At 35.3% G+C, this 17877-nt stretch overlaps 1 protein-coding gene across 1 annotated transcript; it reads right to left on the minus strand.

Annotated features, from left to right (window-relative positions):
• Window positions 1-1683: 1683 nt before the first annotated feature.
• Window positions 1684-17769, minus strand: LOC123566541 (hemicentin-2-like). The gene is made up of 8 exons (XM_045360744.2): window positions 17571-17769; window positions 13076-13185; window positions 12208-12409; window positions 10835-10966; window positions 9064-9189; window positions 7796-7956; window positions 3398-3560; window positions 1684-1794 (listed from the first exon to the last, which is right to left on the minus strand). Exons 1-8 carry the CDS (start codon window positions 17608-17610, stop codon window positions 1751-1753), a joined length of 978 nt encoding a protein of 325 aa, XP_045216679.2. The 5' UTR covers window positions 17611-17769; the 3' UTR covers window positions 1684-1750.
• Window positions 17770-17877: the final 108 nt, after the last annotated feature.

The following is a 17877-nucleotide window of genomic DNA, read 5'->3' on the forward strand; positions in this document are numbered from 1 at the left end:
GATCGCACTATGTGATAGTGTACTGGCCCTGTGTTCACAAAACATTTTCAGTCTCATCTGAGTTTGATAACGAAACTTTATTTGTCATTTATATATAAATTGCATGATTAAAACTAAATTTCAAGTTCATAACCATTTTCAAGCAACTATTCAGTAAGGATGGTCAGTCTCAGTTGGAATTAAACCTTGAAGTTTTAGTAAAATTGAAATTAAAATTTCAAACTCAAACTCAGCTGAGACCAAAAAATGTTTTGTGAATACGGGGCCTGTTTATCAATAATTATTATAACTTACAGTATATATTGAATGATTGTAATAGCATCACAGTTACTGTTTTAGTTATTCATAAATTTCAGAAAATGTCAAATGACTCAAATCAAGGGTATGAACAATCTGACTAATGTCCGATACATTAAGACCAATAGATTTAAAATAGATAATGGTTCTCAATAATAATTAACGATTTTAATGAAATTACAGTTGCATTGGCAAGCTGAGAAGCAGCTATTGTAATATATAAACCCGAAGAAACTGAACATTGTGTCTATTTTGTGTAACTGTTCGATGGTATACCAGTATTATGTACTTCACAGATCTTTCAGTCTCAGTTATGTTGATCATAAGTAACGGGCTGCTGACTGAGTTTTACACAAAGCTAACTTTGTAATAATTATTAATTATATCAAGTTGTACGCATGTACAGTTCTGATTACTCGGGTAAACATTGCGTTTTAGAAACAAAGAAATTCCAAGTATACTTCAGACACTATTTCGCCGCTCTGAAACAATGTTTCACGGTATCATGATTAGAAAAAGAAACAATAAAATAAAGGGTGATATCATCTCGGGGTAAGTTTCGTCTTGTAGTACTAATTATACAAGGGTTTTTTGTGTCACCAGTGACCTTACCTCTTGATTAACCCTAGTATACATCAGGTTTTGAGGCCATATTTTCAATTGATAGTAGATGAAGACATTGTGTAAAAACGTATTTGTATAAAAACTTGCAGCCAATGGAAGAAACTTCGAAATAGAATAAACCTACATTAAAGACCCAAGCAAGAAAATGCAATATTATAAGACAATTTCACCCCTCTCTACATTGAAGACAAGACAATGGGTTCTGTGCACTGTAATCCGCAGTGTTAAGATAGGCAAAATATAATTAATCTCATAAGAAAGCAAATATCTATTGTATTTGAAAATCCATTTCTTTAAACATCCCCTTTTACAATGATCAGGAATTCAAAATGGCCAAAAAATCTTAACAATCACCTTAATGTTCGAAACAATGAAATGTATGTACAAATACATAGATATATTGCTTTCTGCAGAATTTTTCGGGTTTTTGCGTACTTAGGGTTAAAATCTGTGTTTGTGAAAGTTGATATTTCTGCTATACATATTGCCAGCTGCTTCTAAAATTAGTGGGGTGAATTGATCCTTGAAATATGTATTCAAGTTATGTCCCGGCAAAGGACATGGACATACTTACACAAAAAATGGACACAATGACTACTACAGGGATTCTACCAAAATGCGGGGCGCAGTAAGGAAGTCATAAAAACAATATAAGTAAACATTCAGTAAACATCCAGTCATAAACATTTCCTCGTCTTCTTTCCGAAAGACTAAACGACAGTATATTTCACTCGGAGTCTGATTTACCAAGTTGCAAAGTCTCTCGTCTATTACAAAATATATATTTTTTCTGCCCTGTGTCTCTCATTGATCAGTATTTTCCACTTGATCAGTCGTATTTTATCACCTTCTGTTTTTCTTCTTCTGCATTTACTAAAACGGGAAAAAGTAGACAATTAAGTAATCCATTTATTTCAATGACTATACGTGGCATGTTTACACGATCTAAATACTGTACTTTTTCATTTCAGACAAGACGAAAACTGAACCTTGGTTTAATGGAGACCGTTTGACTGTTTTTTTTTGAAATTCTGATATAGTTAAGACTAATTTATGCCAGGATTGCAGAACTCAAAGTATGGTGGTTAGCCCGCAAAGCGCGAAAAGAGTTGCAATAACATTAGCATAAAAGACGGGCCGCTTACTTGTTTTTTAAACAAGGCTAACCTTGCTTTTTTCTTCTACCATACGCAAATCTAGTTAAAAAGCGTAATGTATATGGCGGAACGACTAACACAGGAACGAAATGCGAAGAAACACAAGAAAAATACATAAACAAGAGTGCCAGGCTGTCACAAAATACGCCCGTCTAAATATTCAGTTACGTAATTCAAGGGCCATAATCCAAGAGTGCCTGGAGCGATTTCGCTGGTTATCGAACTTGGCCGAGATATTATGCCCACAAACATTGTCAGCAAGTTTGGTGAAGATCGGATGAAAACTGTGTGACTTAGAGAGCAGACAAGGCTAAATTCGCAGTTTTTCGAGTAACTCAATGGCCATAATCCAGGAGTGCCTGGAGCGATTTCGCTGGTTATCGAACTTGGCCGAGATATTATGCCCACAAACATTGTCAGCAAGTTTGGTGAAGATCGGATGAAAACTGTTCGACTTAGAGAGCGGACATGCTTTTTGACGCTACCGCCCGCCCGGCCGCCCGCCACGGGTGTTCGCATAATACGCCCGCTCTTTCACTGACGGGCGTATTAAAAGCCTTCAAGCATTTTCAATGTTCGATTGAATGATATTATATTGCACAGTTTTCTTTGAATAATGCAGTTAAAATTAGACCTATTGTTTACGGTAAACAGCCGATATTGTAGAACCTCGAAAGCACAGTGGATACTGCAGTGATTTCATAAGTGTTCATACCTATCGAAGTCAGGATTCTTCATTTCAAATTAGAAATAGTCACTTTAGATTTAGGTGTGTGCTAAGTAGTAGGTTTTTTTCGCGTTTTTCGCGGGCGAAACAAGGGCTGAACGAAAAGACGGAAATACGGAAATCGAAATGATAATGAAAACATCGTATTTTATGATGTGTAACAATTATAATAATTGTGTAAGAAATAAAGCCTCTGTGTCATAGATTTTTATAGAGAAATATTCTTGACAAGAAATAAACTCTTTCTATATGTAAGGTCGTAATATCGTTTTTAGTTTTAAAACTATTTTTTGTTATTTGATATGATACATACTACAGTCAGGAATGAGTGTTTAAGCTTTCTCCTGAAGAATGCGTTACCAACATTTGGTATTAGTACCAACATGAAAATTGGTCTATATAAAATAGAAAAAGATATGTAAAATATATCTCATTTTACTGGTAGTTAATTACTTGTAAATTGTCTTCAAACAGTACGCATTCAGTCATTCAATTTGTAAATTAGATTAAGAAACTAAATTTATCGTGCATCTATATTTCTTGAAAAAAAAAATCTGAAAACCCCTACTTTTTTAAAGATAACACTACTAACCCGCTGTCTTTTCTTTGAGCACCACCGCGGCCTGTGCCACCTGATTCTCTCCTTTTGCTACACATGTGTACACGCCATAGTCCTTATGGGCGAGTATAGATTTACGTATAATCAGTGTCAAAAACTTGACAGGTATACCATCGCCCCCATCCTCTTGCATCACCTGTAAATATCAGTAAACGAAAAACTGTAACTTTTCGAATTAGTGTGTTTGCTCGCTTTGGGTTTAACGACATTTATCAACAGTATATCACGTATATATTATGTAACGGCAGGTAATTAACCTAACCAGTGTTCCTTGATTCTGCAACAAGAAAACATTTTCTGCGCAAATAACTGTCGACTTCATCAAATGAATCAGAGGTGGAGAACAAGTGATTTCAGACACATTGACTCGTCATGGAGAACAAGCGCTACAATTCAATTTGACCCACCCGCTTAGCTCAATAGGGAAGCGCCGATCTACTGATCGCGGGGTCGTAAGTTCGATCCTCGGGCGGGCCCTATGTTCTCCGTGACGATTTGATTAAAGACATTGTGTCTGAAATCATTCGTCATCCACCTCTGATTCATGTGGGGAAGTGGCAGTTACTTGCGGAGAAAAGGTTTGTACTGGGTACAAAATCCAGGTAAACTGGTTAGGTCACCCGCCCACCGTTACATAACTGAAATAGGGGATATCGGGTATAGTTAATTGTTACACGGGATAAGTTGTTACAATGCAATTTGTGTAGTGATGACGCATCATATGAAGTCACAGATTATGCGTGCTTGTTAGTTATCAATGTCGCTATCTTTTACGGACGTGTTGTTTACTTGAAAATATTTATTTGGAAAATAGACCAAAAAGCGTTAGTTTCAGCTACGTAAGTAAATTTTTATGCCCCCACTTTGGGGGGGGGGGGGGGGGGGGGGGGATATAGTTTTGCCCTTGTCCGTCCGTCCGTCCGTCCTTCCGAGAATGTTGTGTCGCGCCTAGCTCCAAAAGTATTTGACGTAGAGTCCCAAAACTTTACAGGAATGTTGGTCAGCATGTGTAGTTGTGCACCTGGGGTTTCGCGTCCGGATTCATTCAGTCATGTAGAAGTTATTGCCCCTGACTTTGTAAAAATTGGTCATTTTAGTGTTGTGTCGCGCCTAGCTCCAAAAGTATATGACTTAGAGTCACAAAACTTTACAGGAATGTTGGTCAGCATGTGTAGTTGTGCACCTGGGGTTTCGCGTCCGGATTCATCCAGTCATGTAGGAGTTATGGCCCCTGACTTAGTAAAAAATTGGTCATTTTAATGTTGTGTCGTGCATAGCTCCAAAAGTATTTGACCTAGAGTCACCAAAGTTTACAGGAATGTTGGTCAGCATGTGCAGCTGTGCACCTGGGGTTTCGCGTCCGGATTCATTCAGTCTTGTAGGAGTTATAGCCCCTGACTTAGTTAAACTCATGGTAGCTCCAAAAGTATTTGACCTAGAGTCACCAAAGTTTACAGGAATGTTGGTCAGCATGTGCAGTTGTGCACCTGGGGTTTCGCGTCCGGATTCATTCAGTCGTGTAGGAGTTATGGCCCCTGACTTAGTTAAAAATTGGTAATTTTAATGTTGTGTTGTGCGTAGCTCTAAAAGTATTTGACCTAGAGTCACCAAAGTTTACAGGAATGTTGGTCAGCATGTGCAGTTGTGCACCTGGGGTTTCGCGTCCGGATTCATTCAGTATTGTAGGAGTTATGGCCCCTGACCTGGGAAAAAATGGTCATTTTAATGTCATGTAGTGGGGGCATCTGTGTCCCATGGACACATTTCTAGTTTCACATATTTTTTCTGTTCATGTGAACACTTGAAATATATATTGAATTTAATAAAATTTGTTTGACTGAACAATGAATCGTGCTGTCCTTGAGTTGTCTACCTTAGATGTTGTCATGTGTGGTCGCGGATGTTGTTACAGTGAGCACGGGGCACACTGGTACAGTGTAACAACTTGCCCCGTTCGCTTGTTTCACAAGTTCATGAAAGTAAATCGGCAGATAATAATTTATTAACAAGAGTGCCAGAATGTCACAATATACGTCCGTCACAGCAAATTTCTTTACACTAGCACCTGTATTTGCAAATGGAATTTTAATTTTGTAGTTGTTAACAATGTTTCTTTTTAGAAATTATTGTAATTCCACAAAAAAAATACCAGGTAAAGTAACATCAATGTTGTACCACAGAAAAGAGGTCTTGGTTTTTCCCTACGGTCAATTATAAAAAGTTACAATGTAAGTTATTTATAGTAACAACTAAGGGAAGATAATCTTTAAAGAAAAAAAAAATTGCAAATCCGTACAAAAACCCTTACCAGGTAGAGATAGCTCAAAATACACCTCAGAATTGGATGTAACATGCATGTTGTACTACACAAAAGTGGTCTCGATTTTTCCCTACGCCTAGTAATGAAAAAGTTACAATATAAGCTATTTATAGTAACAACAAAGGGAAGTAATTCAAAAGAAGGGACCAGTGATGATACTCCGTCTCATGATGGTGTACAATTGTGCCAAGTTACATCAAAATCCCTCCATGCATGAAGACGAAATGCTCCAGACAAAGTCATTCTTGTATTTGACCTTTGACCTCTAAGTGTGACCTTAACCTTAGACCTAGGGACCTGGTTCTTGCGCATGACACTCCGTCTCATGCTTGTGAACATTTGTGCCAAGCTACATCAAAGTCCTTTCATGCATGAAGAAGATATGCTCCGGACAAAGTTTTCATTCTTGTATCCTTTGACCTCTAAGTGAGACCTTGACCTTAGACCTCGGGACCTGGTTCTTGCGCATACCACTCCGTCTCATGATGGTGAACAACTGTGCTAAGCTGCATCAAAGTCCTTTCATGCATGAAGAAGATAAGCTCCGGACAAAGTTTTCATTCTTGTATCCTTTGACCTCTAAGTGTGACCTTGACCTTAGACCCAGGGACCTGGTTCTTGTGCATGACACCCCCTCTCATGATGTTGAACAATTGTGCCAAGCTACATCAAAATCCTTCCATGCATGAAGAAGATATGCTCCGGACAAAGTCATTCTTGAATTTGACCTTTGACCTCTAAGTCTGACCTTGACCATAGACCTAGGGACCTGGTTCTTGCGCATGACACTCCGTCTTATGATGATGAACAATTTTGCCAACTTTCATCAAAATCCCTCCATGCATGAAGAAGATATGCTCCGGACAAAGTCATTCTTGAATTTGACCTTTGACCTCTAAGTGTGACCTTGACCCTAGACCTAGGGACCTGGTTCTTGCGCATGGCACTCCGTCTCATGATGGTGAACAACTGTGCCAAGTTTCATCAAAATCCCTCAATGCATGTAGAAGATATGCTCCGGACAAAGTCTGTGGACGCCAGACCGCCCGCCCACCCATACGCCCGTCAGGGGCGCTCCCATAATACGTCCCGTTTTTCAAACGGGCGTATAAAAAGGTAATTAGTTTATAAACGTAAACAAATGTTTGTTTCAGATGTCCCGGCCCTATTCAGTAACACGATTTCGGCCCTATTCGAAATAAATACTTATTTTGTTAAAAAAAATCTGTGTTTCAACTTTGAAAGATAACGACATTGTGTTTTTTTAACATTTGACATCCTCTCTCAAATATATTGAATGAAATTTTGTAGCATATTAAAGTTTCTAGAACATTTTTTTTTGCGATGTCATCCGTCCAATAAAATACAATTTACGGCTTTAATTCGGCAATAACTGCTACGTAGGCCACTTCGTTTCTATTTTTCAAGTGTGAAATTGCAAACACAAAACGAATAGGGCGGGCAGTACTCATAATCTGATCTGTGAGAACTCAAGGAATAGACAAAAAATCCTAATGGTAACAGAAATCTATTTTAAATGTTGTATTTGTCTAGGATTATTTCAGAAAATATAATTCCACCCCTATCTCTTGTATTAATATCATCTCACCTTGCGCGCCGTTGCAAATATCTTATTATTCTTCTATTTTCAATTTTATTATTTCATATTATCACCCACGGTATCCTTAAATCTCTGAAAAATTCGAAAACTATCAAAACCGTGCTATATCCTCATGAAAGGTTTTGCTATATATATATATATGGGCAAAAAAGACTTAACAAATGGAAAACGATCCGGCAATTACGGAATGAATCTCATTCGGAGACCTCAATTAGAATATATATATGCTCGAGCGCGACTGGAAGCGGTAAAGTTTATTCGAGTTATCGGTTGTTCGAGCCACCGACAATTATGCATTATATAGGGATTTCGTCGGGACCTGGTGATTAGTTCGAGCGAAGACGGTAGCGTTCAAAATATCCGGCCACGAGTGAACGAGGTTCGACTGTATTCATTTTCAATTTAAGCACATTGGATTTTTTTCACTTACGAGATATTTCCAGTTTGCTTTGATTGGTTTGCCGTAAACGTCAGTTCCCATTGTCCAGTATGTACCATACAACGGCGAACCTTGCACAACACATGACATTACAGCAACTTCTCCACCAGCAGCGTATACTTCCGGTTCCATGACAGTCACTTCCGGTGCAACTTAATATAAAAGATACATAACCAAAATACAGTTGGAAACCTGAAGTTCACTGATATGTCCAATTTCTGTGTTAAGGTAGCAGGGTACACTTAGATTCAAAAATTTTGGGAACGGCCGGACTTACATGTGGCGCGAGTCGCAATATTGCAGTTCTCTAATGAGCAGAATATGGGTGACCATTTTATAAATTTCGTGCATGTTTTGTGCTTTTAATTAATGGCAAGATCAGGACTCTCATATAAGAAGGCAGAAAGTTATCAAAACGAAAGTTTTACATATTCCATTAAAAATAGCATGCAAAAATCATCAATTTTGCACTTTTTGAACAGTCTGCAATGATCCCGCTGTAAGAACAATGCCCAATTTTATTGCATTTCCCAATTTAATAGTCCCTACTGAACTACAGGATATAAACGGAATAGGGGTCCATCCAGCTCGTTTTTTTTTTTCACAAAATAGCGAAAAAGTTCCTGAGAATCAACAAGCACGGAACCCTTCCGTGATTTGAATTTCCCACGCCAAGGTGACTCACCGATTCATACAACGCTAGCAGCAGTTAGTTTTACAACTTACATCAGAATTTTACATGTATCGGCTGTTTAACTTTTCTAAAGAATTAGCAATCATTATCTCTCACCTTAATTTTTAGACATCCAAAATCACGAAGTTCTAATTATAACAAATAGACGGGGGCCAAAATTCGAAGTGTACCCTGTTACCTAAACAAACACATCTGGTACTTAATCGGAAGAATGAGACTAAGTTGTGACCTTAACGGAATTTGAACGTTTGTAAATGAACAGCAGTCATCTATTCCATTACCCTATCATTGATATACACGGTTTCAAAAGATTAACAATTAAATGGCTTGAAAAGTGTACCTGTCTTCTTCGGTGTCAATTACCTTTAATTTAGACCAAAAAGGACCCATGTACACACAAATATTTTTTGGCTTTCAAAGTCAGTGTGGACAAGAACATTGTCCCCTGTAATATGGGCTTTCGCAATAGAATAATCGTGTCTTTATTTGGAAGCATATTTTTCATGAATTTACAGTAATTGTTACTAAACGGTTTTTAAAAAGTCATCACAAAAACACAACTTACAGCTGACAGTGACATTAAACCGTCTCTCCGCCTCGCCATTTTTATTTATAGCACGACACATATATTCGTCTGCTGCATATCTCGTTATGCCAGGTATCTTCAACACGGAACCTTTGATATCAATTGCTAAAATAATGAAACAAGAAAATAAGCTATAGGCCTATATATTTTATTATACCTCACATAAATGTCCAATGCAAATTTCCCATTAGTTTAACTTGAATAATATATCATATTCCCCAGTAATTTCATAACTAATGCTCAAAATTGTTATTTTCAATTTCTGCGCAGGTGATGATCCATAATTTCGTATCACATGCGCAACAGCATAATTTCATTTTTCTGCGCATGTGATATTATTTTTTCATATCTCCCGTCGAGAGATTTATACTTTCGCATTGATTAAAAGACTGGGTCGATAAATTTTCAGACGAGGCGCTTATATTATTATACGTTAGGATTAAATTACCCTTTGCTAATGCTCTTGTATGTGCGAACCCGGCCGAAATTTCTTTTTTTTTTACGATTTGCTGTACGTGCCAAATATTTCGAAAACAACTTTTCATCCAATATTGAATCGAAACTACCACCATGAGATTGGAAATGGTCTAACTAAGAAAATGAGTGCTCACACTTGTATGTTTCGTTTAGAAAAAAAGAAAGTTATCACTGTTTTTCGAATGTTACTCATTGACGCAATGTTGAAATATTTGAATAAATATAGGAGTCAGCGATATTTAAACGTCTCGGCTAAATCTATCAAAAAAAGTCTTATTACACAGCAAGGTCGCCACAAGTAAAGACTCTTTAATTCTGTCTTCATTATTTTGTTTGTAATTACTTGTTAATGTTAAATAAATAATTATTTTGATTTTCCAGTAAATGTTTTGACCTTTTTAAGATTTCGATATAATAAAATAAATATTGCATTCCAGAGAGGGTGATATGAAAAATGTTCACCCCTCGAAATATGAATATAGAGCTCGGCGTCAGGAATGCAATATATATATATATTTCTATATAAATCTGGTATAATAATAATAATAATAATAATGATACTGTAGTTAAAGGGCAATATCGCTGAAAGTTCTGTAGTTAAAGGGCAACAACTTTGGCAGTACTGTAGTTAAAAGGCAGTAACTCAGTTATTACAGTTAAAGGACAAACAACGGCTCTAATATCCCTGTAGTTTAAGGAAAAGAAATGGTCTGATAGTACTGTAGTTGACTGAGCGTATGGGCAAGTACGCTGATATTGCTGTAGCTAAATAACAAGAGTGTCGATATTTCTGTTGCATCTACAATTATACACATCATTTCAACTGTAAGCAAAGATAGTAGACTAGTAAAAAATATAAAAAAATTTTGGACCATAGCTCTGTTCACATTCGGTATTTTTTCCACATCTTCTGTTGAGAAGCAGCAGTCAGGAACAGACTCGCACCAAATATTTGCTCCATATGACAAATCCGGAGTGACAGATATCTAAAGGGCCAATAATACATAAATTACACATAACTAGATCTAATGTGTGTATATCAGTACTTCTGGTCATACATAAAACAGCTCAGAGTGAATATCTATTACATAAATATTGTTGTGGAAAGACGGACGGCAAACGGACAAAGGAAAACGAAGAAAAGCTACTATGATTTAGCAAAAAAAAAAAACAGACTGGGATACCGTGGCCATGCCTAGAGCTGGCATAATTAGGGGTCTGATTTTACAGATGTTATTTGTCAATGAAATGTAATAATATTGTAAGTACGTACGATTTTTTCCTCTGTACCAGTGTATTTCCGGTGTCGGTGAGCCTGTAACTGCGCATGTCAGTTCAGCGGTGCCGGTTTCTTTAACAGTTAAACGACTTGGGGACGACGCTGATTCATCAATCTTGGGAGATGCTAAAACGATAAAAAATGAACCAAAATTATTCTTTTTCTACATGTTATAATTACGTTACTTCTTAACATCAATAACATATCTTTTGCTTTGAGCTTTATATATTAAAATAATAGCAGATGACAGCGCACTGTTGAAAAGTAACAACAACATTAACAACAACAACAACAACAAAACAAACACCCTTCGAAAAATGTTCCTGATTGAGCTCCTGGCCTTTTATAAACAAGGCTGATGTATTCTTAAAATCTTCTAACACTACACTCAATATGTTTTTCTTTCACTTGCATTGACAGATGATGTGAGTCTCCCTTGTTCTTTCCCTTATTTCTTATGATTAACTTGAAACACAAACGCCCCTTGTTAATTAATCTACTTACTATAATTACCTTGACAAATTCTGTGAGAGCTCACTGTCTTCAAATGACTCGACAAGCGAGATTAATGTACCTGATTCTTTTACTTTTTTTCCATAATTAACTCTACACTTGGGATGAGTTCATCTCTTTCTCTACCTTACTTTTATATAATTAACTTGAAAGACTAGATTAATGCCACGTTTGCTATAACTTACTTTCCCGTGATTAACTTCATAGAGGAGACCAATGTCTACTTTCTATAATTAACTTTACAGATGACATGAGTGTCTATTGTACTTTCTATAACTAGCTTTCACTTACTTTCTAAAATAAAGTTTAAAGATGACATGAGTGTGCATTGTACTTTCACTTAATTACCTTCTAAAGTTAACTTTACAGATGACATGAGTGCCCTATGTATTTTACTTACATTCTATAATTAACTTTACAGATGACATGAGTGTGCATTGTACTTCAGCTTTCACCTACCTTCTAAAGTTAAAGTTAACTTTACAGATGACATGAGTGTCCTATGTATTTTTACTTATATTCTATAATTAACTTTACAGATGACATGAGTGTCTTTGCTTTCTGCAATTAACTTGACAGACGAGATTAAAGCCCCTTGTTCTTTCTATCATAAACTTGACAGATAACATAAATGACAATGTGTCGATTGTTCTTTCCCTTATTTTTCCTTTTCTAATTATCTTGACACTTTCCCTTGTACTTTCACTTATTGTTTATGATTATCATGATAGACTTATTATGATTATCATGATAGACGAAATGAGCGTCCTTTGTACTTTCACTTATTTTCTATAATTATTTTGATAGAAGAGATGAGCGGCCCATGTGCTATGATAGATGTTTGTTTCACTTACTTTCTATTATTAACTTCACAGTCCTAATAACTGTCCCTTGTTCTGTTTTGCAGGTGTATGTGTCCTCAAATGCCACAGTAACTTTAATTATACGAAGGTTCCACTCGTTAGGTGCAGGTTTGATCACACTGATCTGGTTTTGATGCTTATACACTATTCTACCGGAAGTCAACCAGCCATCTTTCTCACTAAACCACCGAACCTGTGATTATGATTCAGAAACAGTTCAGCAACAGATGAATTGTCAACAACTTTTCCTGATTTCTGTTATCTAATATTCGCGATATAGTGTCATGCACATTGTAGGAAAATGCAGAGCGAATTAAAATATTCCTGGAAAAATACGCTGAATTTGTAACATCGGAAGTTTACTGACAACTGTCCGCAATCTTTACATATAATTACAGTACAGTATAAGCTGATCAGTTAATTGGTGTACGGTACTCGGATATAATAATATTTCCAAAATCTAAGACATATAAAATGTTTTATTTTCCAATGTTTGAAACATTTTGTGAGACACAATCTTTTAAAGGGTTATCAATGTTTTCGCCCACCTATTATGTCTCGATTTCTACCAAAGACGAAAACAAACATGTATATCTTTTTTCCAAAGTTACCTCCCCTTTTATTCTGCAAGTGACATTGACTTAGTGGATAGAGGCGTATGAATTTACAGAAGATCTTCCGGAAGTTATTCATCTGGTACCTCGTGTTTAAGTGGGGAAGTTATCAGCTAGTCGTGCAGAAGAAGCCAATACTCGACGCTGATTAGACTATCTCACATACGGTATGAAAGTCAATACAAAACCGTGGTTAAACGGGTCTCAAACTATAACATTATAATATTATATGAACAGATACTTACGTTTACGTCCTTGTGACTGCCCATTGGCAATCTGCATGGTAAACTGGCATCCTGATTAACTTTCACCGGGATTTCTAAAACATCGGCACCAGCACCACTGGCCAAATAACCTGCGAAATAAGTAAAAAAATGTAAACAAAAACTATCGTATTTCTTAATTAATTTATCACAAAGCAGGCAATCTCTCTTCAGGTAAATCAAGAACATGCTGCTCTGGTTTTTTAGTGTAACTTTTAAAAATGTTCCATCGAGCTTTACCCAATTTTTTAGTAACATCGATCTTTTGGGAAAAATCGATAAATTTGCTATATAAAAAAAGAAGGAAAAAAAATATTTAAATTTAAAATAGAAAAAGTTCTGTTTGGAAATCAAATATTCGATACCCACAAATTTAAAAGTTAATTATTCCGGATATTATGAATTTTTTAAAAAAAAAATTTTTAATATTTGGTTGGTCTTTTTTACTTTAAAGACCCCCTCAGTTATATAGCCCTCAAAAGGGGGAAAACGGGTAAAAAAAAATGACTTTTCCAAAATAAAGAAAAATGAGATTTTTTCCGCAAAAAAAAAAAATTCGACCCCAAAAAAATGTAGAAAAATTATTCAATTTTTTTTTGTGAAATTTGTTTTAAATTTTTAAGGGTTTTTTTGGGCCCCTTTTTGCATTTTAGTTGTACATTGAACTTTCTTAAAAAAATTCCGGTTTTTCCGCCGTCTCCTAAGTACTCGGAAGTTTTAGGGAAAAAATTTTTCTTTGCTAGTTGACTTTGTGGTACAAATTGTTATAGCTAAAAACCCAAAAATTGTAGGCAACTTCCACTGACTAAAAAACAAAAAAAAAAAAAAAAAAAAAAAACAGATTGTAATTAGACATTAAAACAATTAATTGTTGGACTCAGAAACCCCCCCCCCCCCCCCCCTAGATCCGCTGTCGTTTAAAATAAGTAGGAGGTTTAGTTTTCAATTCATATTAAATATAAAATGCTTTTAATTTTCATCGCAAATATACTTAAAGCAACTAATTCTATGGTTTTTTGTAAAATATAGCCTGTCGTAAATTTGGGTTTTAAAGCTTTTTTAAGAAAAATAAACGATGGTAAATTTTTTATTTCCAGATACCTATATTATTTTTTTTTCAAACGATCTGGGACTTCTTTTTATTGCGGTAGCGGTCCGGGTCCGTCTCCCACGCGGTATCTTTTTTTCTTTATATGGGGTTTTTTTAAAAATTTTTTAAAAAAAACAAAAAATCATTTTTTATTATTATAATTTGACAAAATTTAATTGAAAGATAGCCCTTTATGAACGATAATTCTGTTCTTTCCCAACCTCCTTTGTATTTTATTCTGTATTTTTAAATTTTATGCATGTTTTTGGTAAAATTCTTTTAAAACACGTTTTAAAAAATTGCATATCTTTATTTGATTTAATTTAACAAAAATCTTAAAATTACCCCTTTTATTTTTTTGTGTATTACAATATTGCTAGGGTAAACATATCCGGTCGTGTTGTTTCAAGGCGGGCCCTAAAAATATGTTACCCCCTTTACTATAAATGATAGGTTTTTTTTGGGTTTTTTTGGTTTTTTCGTTGTTTATGTCTTTCCTTTTTTTCTTTTTTTAAGTCTTTTCCCTTTTTTTTTGAAATTTGTTTTTTTCGATTTTTTTCCCCTTTTTTCATAAAAACGTATGACAGTGAAAAAATATAAAATTTGAATTACACCCCTTAAAGTGTTGTTCCGTAAATATCATGAGTAAAAAAACCCGGCCCAAATTTCACGAAAATCTTAAGTGATTATTAGTTAAGTTGTATTCTAAAATTTTAGATATGTGAGTTTTGTTATTTTAAAGTTTTTGTTTTTTTCTGAACAAAAATTTTTTAGTTAAGTTCTAGGTAGGTATTTGTGCAGCTTATTTAAATACGCAAAATATGATTTTCTATTTGGAAAGTATAAGAATTAATCCTTTCCATATAAATTACAATAATGAATTGTCTGTCTTTCAATTTGGACAGTACTATTAATTATGAAAAGGATGCATACCAAAAAGTTACTGGCTGAATGGCAGACAGTGCAGATCATGATCAGTCTGCACTGATTGCAAAGGAAGAACCAATCGTGTCCAGCATGGTAAGGGTTAAGTATTTTAAGTATAAGTCTTATTTCTATACTTCTTTTTATTTAAAGCGACCGGCCTCCAGATCGTTCGACAACAAAAATACTTTTTAGATATCTTGAAAAAAAAGCTATATTTCTTAGGAAGGCTTCAAAACTTAATTACTGACAAACTTTATGTTATGGAAATACATGAGAATTTGCTGTTTTTACTACCTTTTACGATGAAAATCGAAAAAACGTTAGTGGTTTAGAATTTTGAAAATATTTTAGAATGAAAAGCTCATATTCTAATGTTCATAATATGTGAAAGAAAGCGCGTATAGAGGAAGTATATACGCTTTCTAAATATTTTAGATAACATATTCATATTCTTGAATATTTATTTTATTTACACAGTTTCTTGTGCGTAAATATTTCTTTTCTGTACATAGATATACGTTAGCATGATGTTTCATGTATTAAAAAGAAAGTAAATCTATGTGTTCGATGTATAAAATGTAACGATTTCTAAATATTTTACATAACATATTCATATTCTTAGATATTACTTTTATTTGACAATTAATAAAGTATTATATAAATTTTCGACTTGTTCCGATTTTCACTTTAATAATTATCAAAACTTCAGTCAATTCAAGTATATCGTTTAGCAAACCGCCCGCCTGTAAATGCATCAGATAATGACCAAAGATGTTAATTATCGATTCCCCCCCCCCCCCCCCCCCCCCCGTGTTACTACAACAACAACAATTAGTACGGAAATCAACGAATCCGTCCGGTAGCGATGATATTGGATTATTGGTTTTATTGATTTTTATGATAGGTAGATCTGTCCCGCTTTATCGGTTTCGAGATGTTACTAAAAGTTGGTAATGTTGTTGTTTGTCTATCTTCTCTTATCCTAGGGCCTACGTGTTCGAGTTGTTAAGATCGATGACTGAATTTGCCCCCACCGGCTGTGATTACGGATTCTCGCTGGAGTACAGAGTTAATTCTTTTAAGTACGGAAGCCATCCAAATGACTTGCGGTATGTTGGTAGTTCTGCCCAGATGTGTGCCTACCTTAGTGCCTAAAATACTGCTCGGAGGGAAACCTGGGGTCTTCCTCCACCACGGAAAGCTGGAACGCCGCGATATGATATATAGTGTGTCGGTGTGACGTTAAACGCGACAGAAACAAAGCACATTTCTTTCATTCAATTTCCGTCGAGCGATAGTGTTGAACTTAACTACGGAATCCTGTTAGTGCCATGACTACTGGATATTTGCCCCTCCCCAGTTGAAATGGCAGAAAGGACTTTAACCCCGAACTGCTTTTTTGGAATGGACATTTGCCCCTTCCCACTCCAATGCTTTTGCCCTATATGCCAGTAAATATAGTTGTGTTTTTATTGTTTGATTATCCCTAAAGGGCAATTTTCAGTCCAAAAAGCTGACTACATTCATACAGTTGATTAGTCAGTTCCGGATCATAGGGGTTCCGGATCACAGCACTGTATACACTTACATTGCGAAGATAATCATTTAGTTCTTAGCATGAATTTTTGCTTCAATAAGGGAAATAACATACCAAAATATAAGTTTTGCAGATCGCTGGAATGTGAAGAAAAATCGTATTTTGTCAATCCATGTGATCCGGAACTCACACAGCAGGGACACAACACAATTGAGAAATTATTTTTAAACAAGAAAATGTTTTTATCTTTCCAGCTTGCCAATATGTAATGATTTGGTCGGATGAGAGAAAACAATTATTATTTCACAGGTGTCCCAGTGCGTTTTAGTTGTATTCTAAAACGATCCGAGATGGACCAAAATGATCCGTAACTGGCCATAGTGGTGACACCACTGTTGCTCCTACAGTATAATTATTTACTTTGCATTTTCAAACCAAATATGGTGATTTAAAAAGCAAAAGGATATTTCTTTCTCCCTGTGCAAAAATGTATTTTAAAAAATATATATTCGAAGCTCAATAACAAATATAGCCCTTAATGATCCGGAACTGACTAATCGACTGTATGTATAATTGAGTAATAAAATGCTCATAAGAACATTATGATTTTATATATATATTTTTTTACTTTGTGCAATGTTTTTAACACTCATGTTTAACGTTTTGGTAATTATCTACTCTAAATTGATTGTAAGAAACAAAAATGCTTTTACTTGCAGTATGATAGTTATCTTGTACATTAATTTCGACAAAAGTTCTTTAGATAAAACAATTGTTTTATTGTTTTCTTTTGCCTTAATTTTATACTGTTTGAATTCAGTGAATAATTTACAGAAAAGATCTACCCAGCACACATTTTAATTAAGATGATATGCAACAATCTTCATAATTTGCGCAAAAATAATGTTAGAAATAGAGCTAACCTGTGATCGCTATTAGAATGTATCTGTGTAACATCCTCATGAAATTCCTTGTTCTATCAATGAACACACGGTTGCAATGTGGTAAGTAATTCTTGTTCGCTATCTTTTCTGTGTATATAACAACATCAAAACCGTTTGTTTGATCACCAACAACTTGCGATGAAGTGGCTTCTTCCGGCCATATGTTAAAGGGATTATATTCTTATTGATACTTTATGTTCTCACTTCACTCCTCTAAGTGGCGAAACCACAACAACAGGCGTTAATAAATGTTGAACTTTCTCACGTGCTGATATTTAACTGACAG

This window comes from Mercenaria mercenaria, chromosome 8, assembly GCF_021730395.1.
Source record: "Mercenaria mercenaria strain notata chromosome 8, MADL_Memer_1, whole genome shotgun sequence".
Lineage (NCBI taxonomy): Eukaryota > Metazoa > Mollusca > Bivalvia > Venerida > Veneridae > Mercenaria > Mercenaria mercenaria.

Coding starts and splice junctions, on each gene's coding strand:
- LOC123566541 (XM_045360744.2), bottom strand. CDS start 17,610: ATGAGGATGTTACACAGATACATTCTAATAGCGATCACAG. Junction 7,957..9,063: donor GTTTAATGTCACTGTCAGCT/GTAAGTTGTGTT, acceptor TTTTATATTAAG/TTGCACCGGAAGTGACTGTC. Junction 3,561..7,795: donor AAGCAAACTGGAAATATCTC/GTAAGTGAAAAA, acceptor TGATATTTACAG/GTGATGCAAGAGGATGGGGG.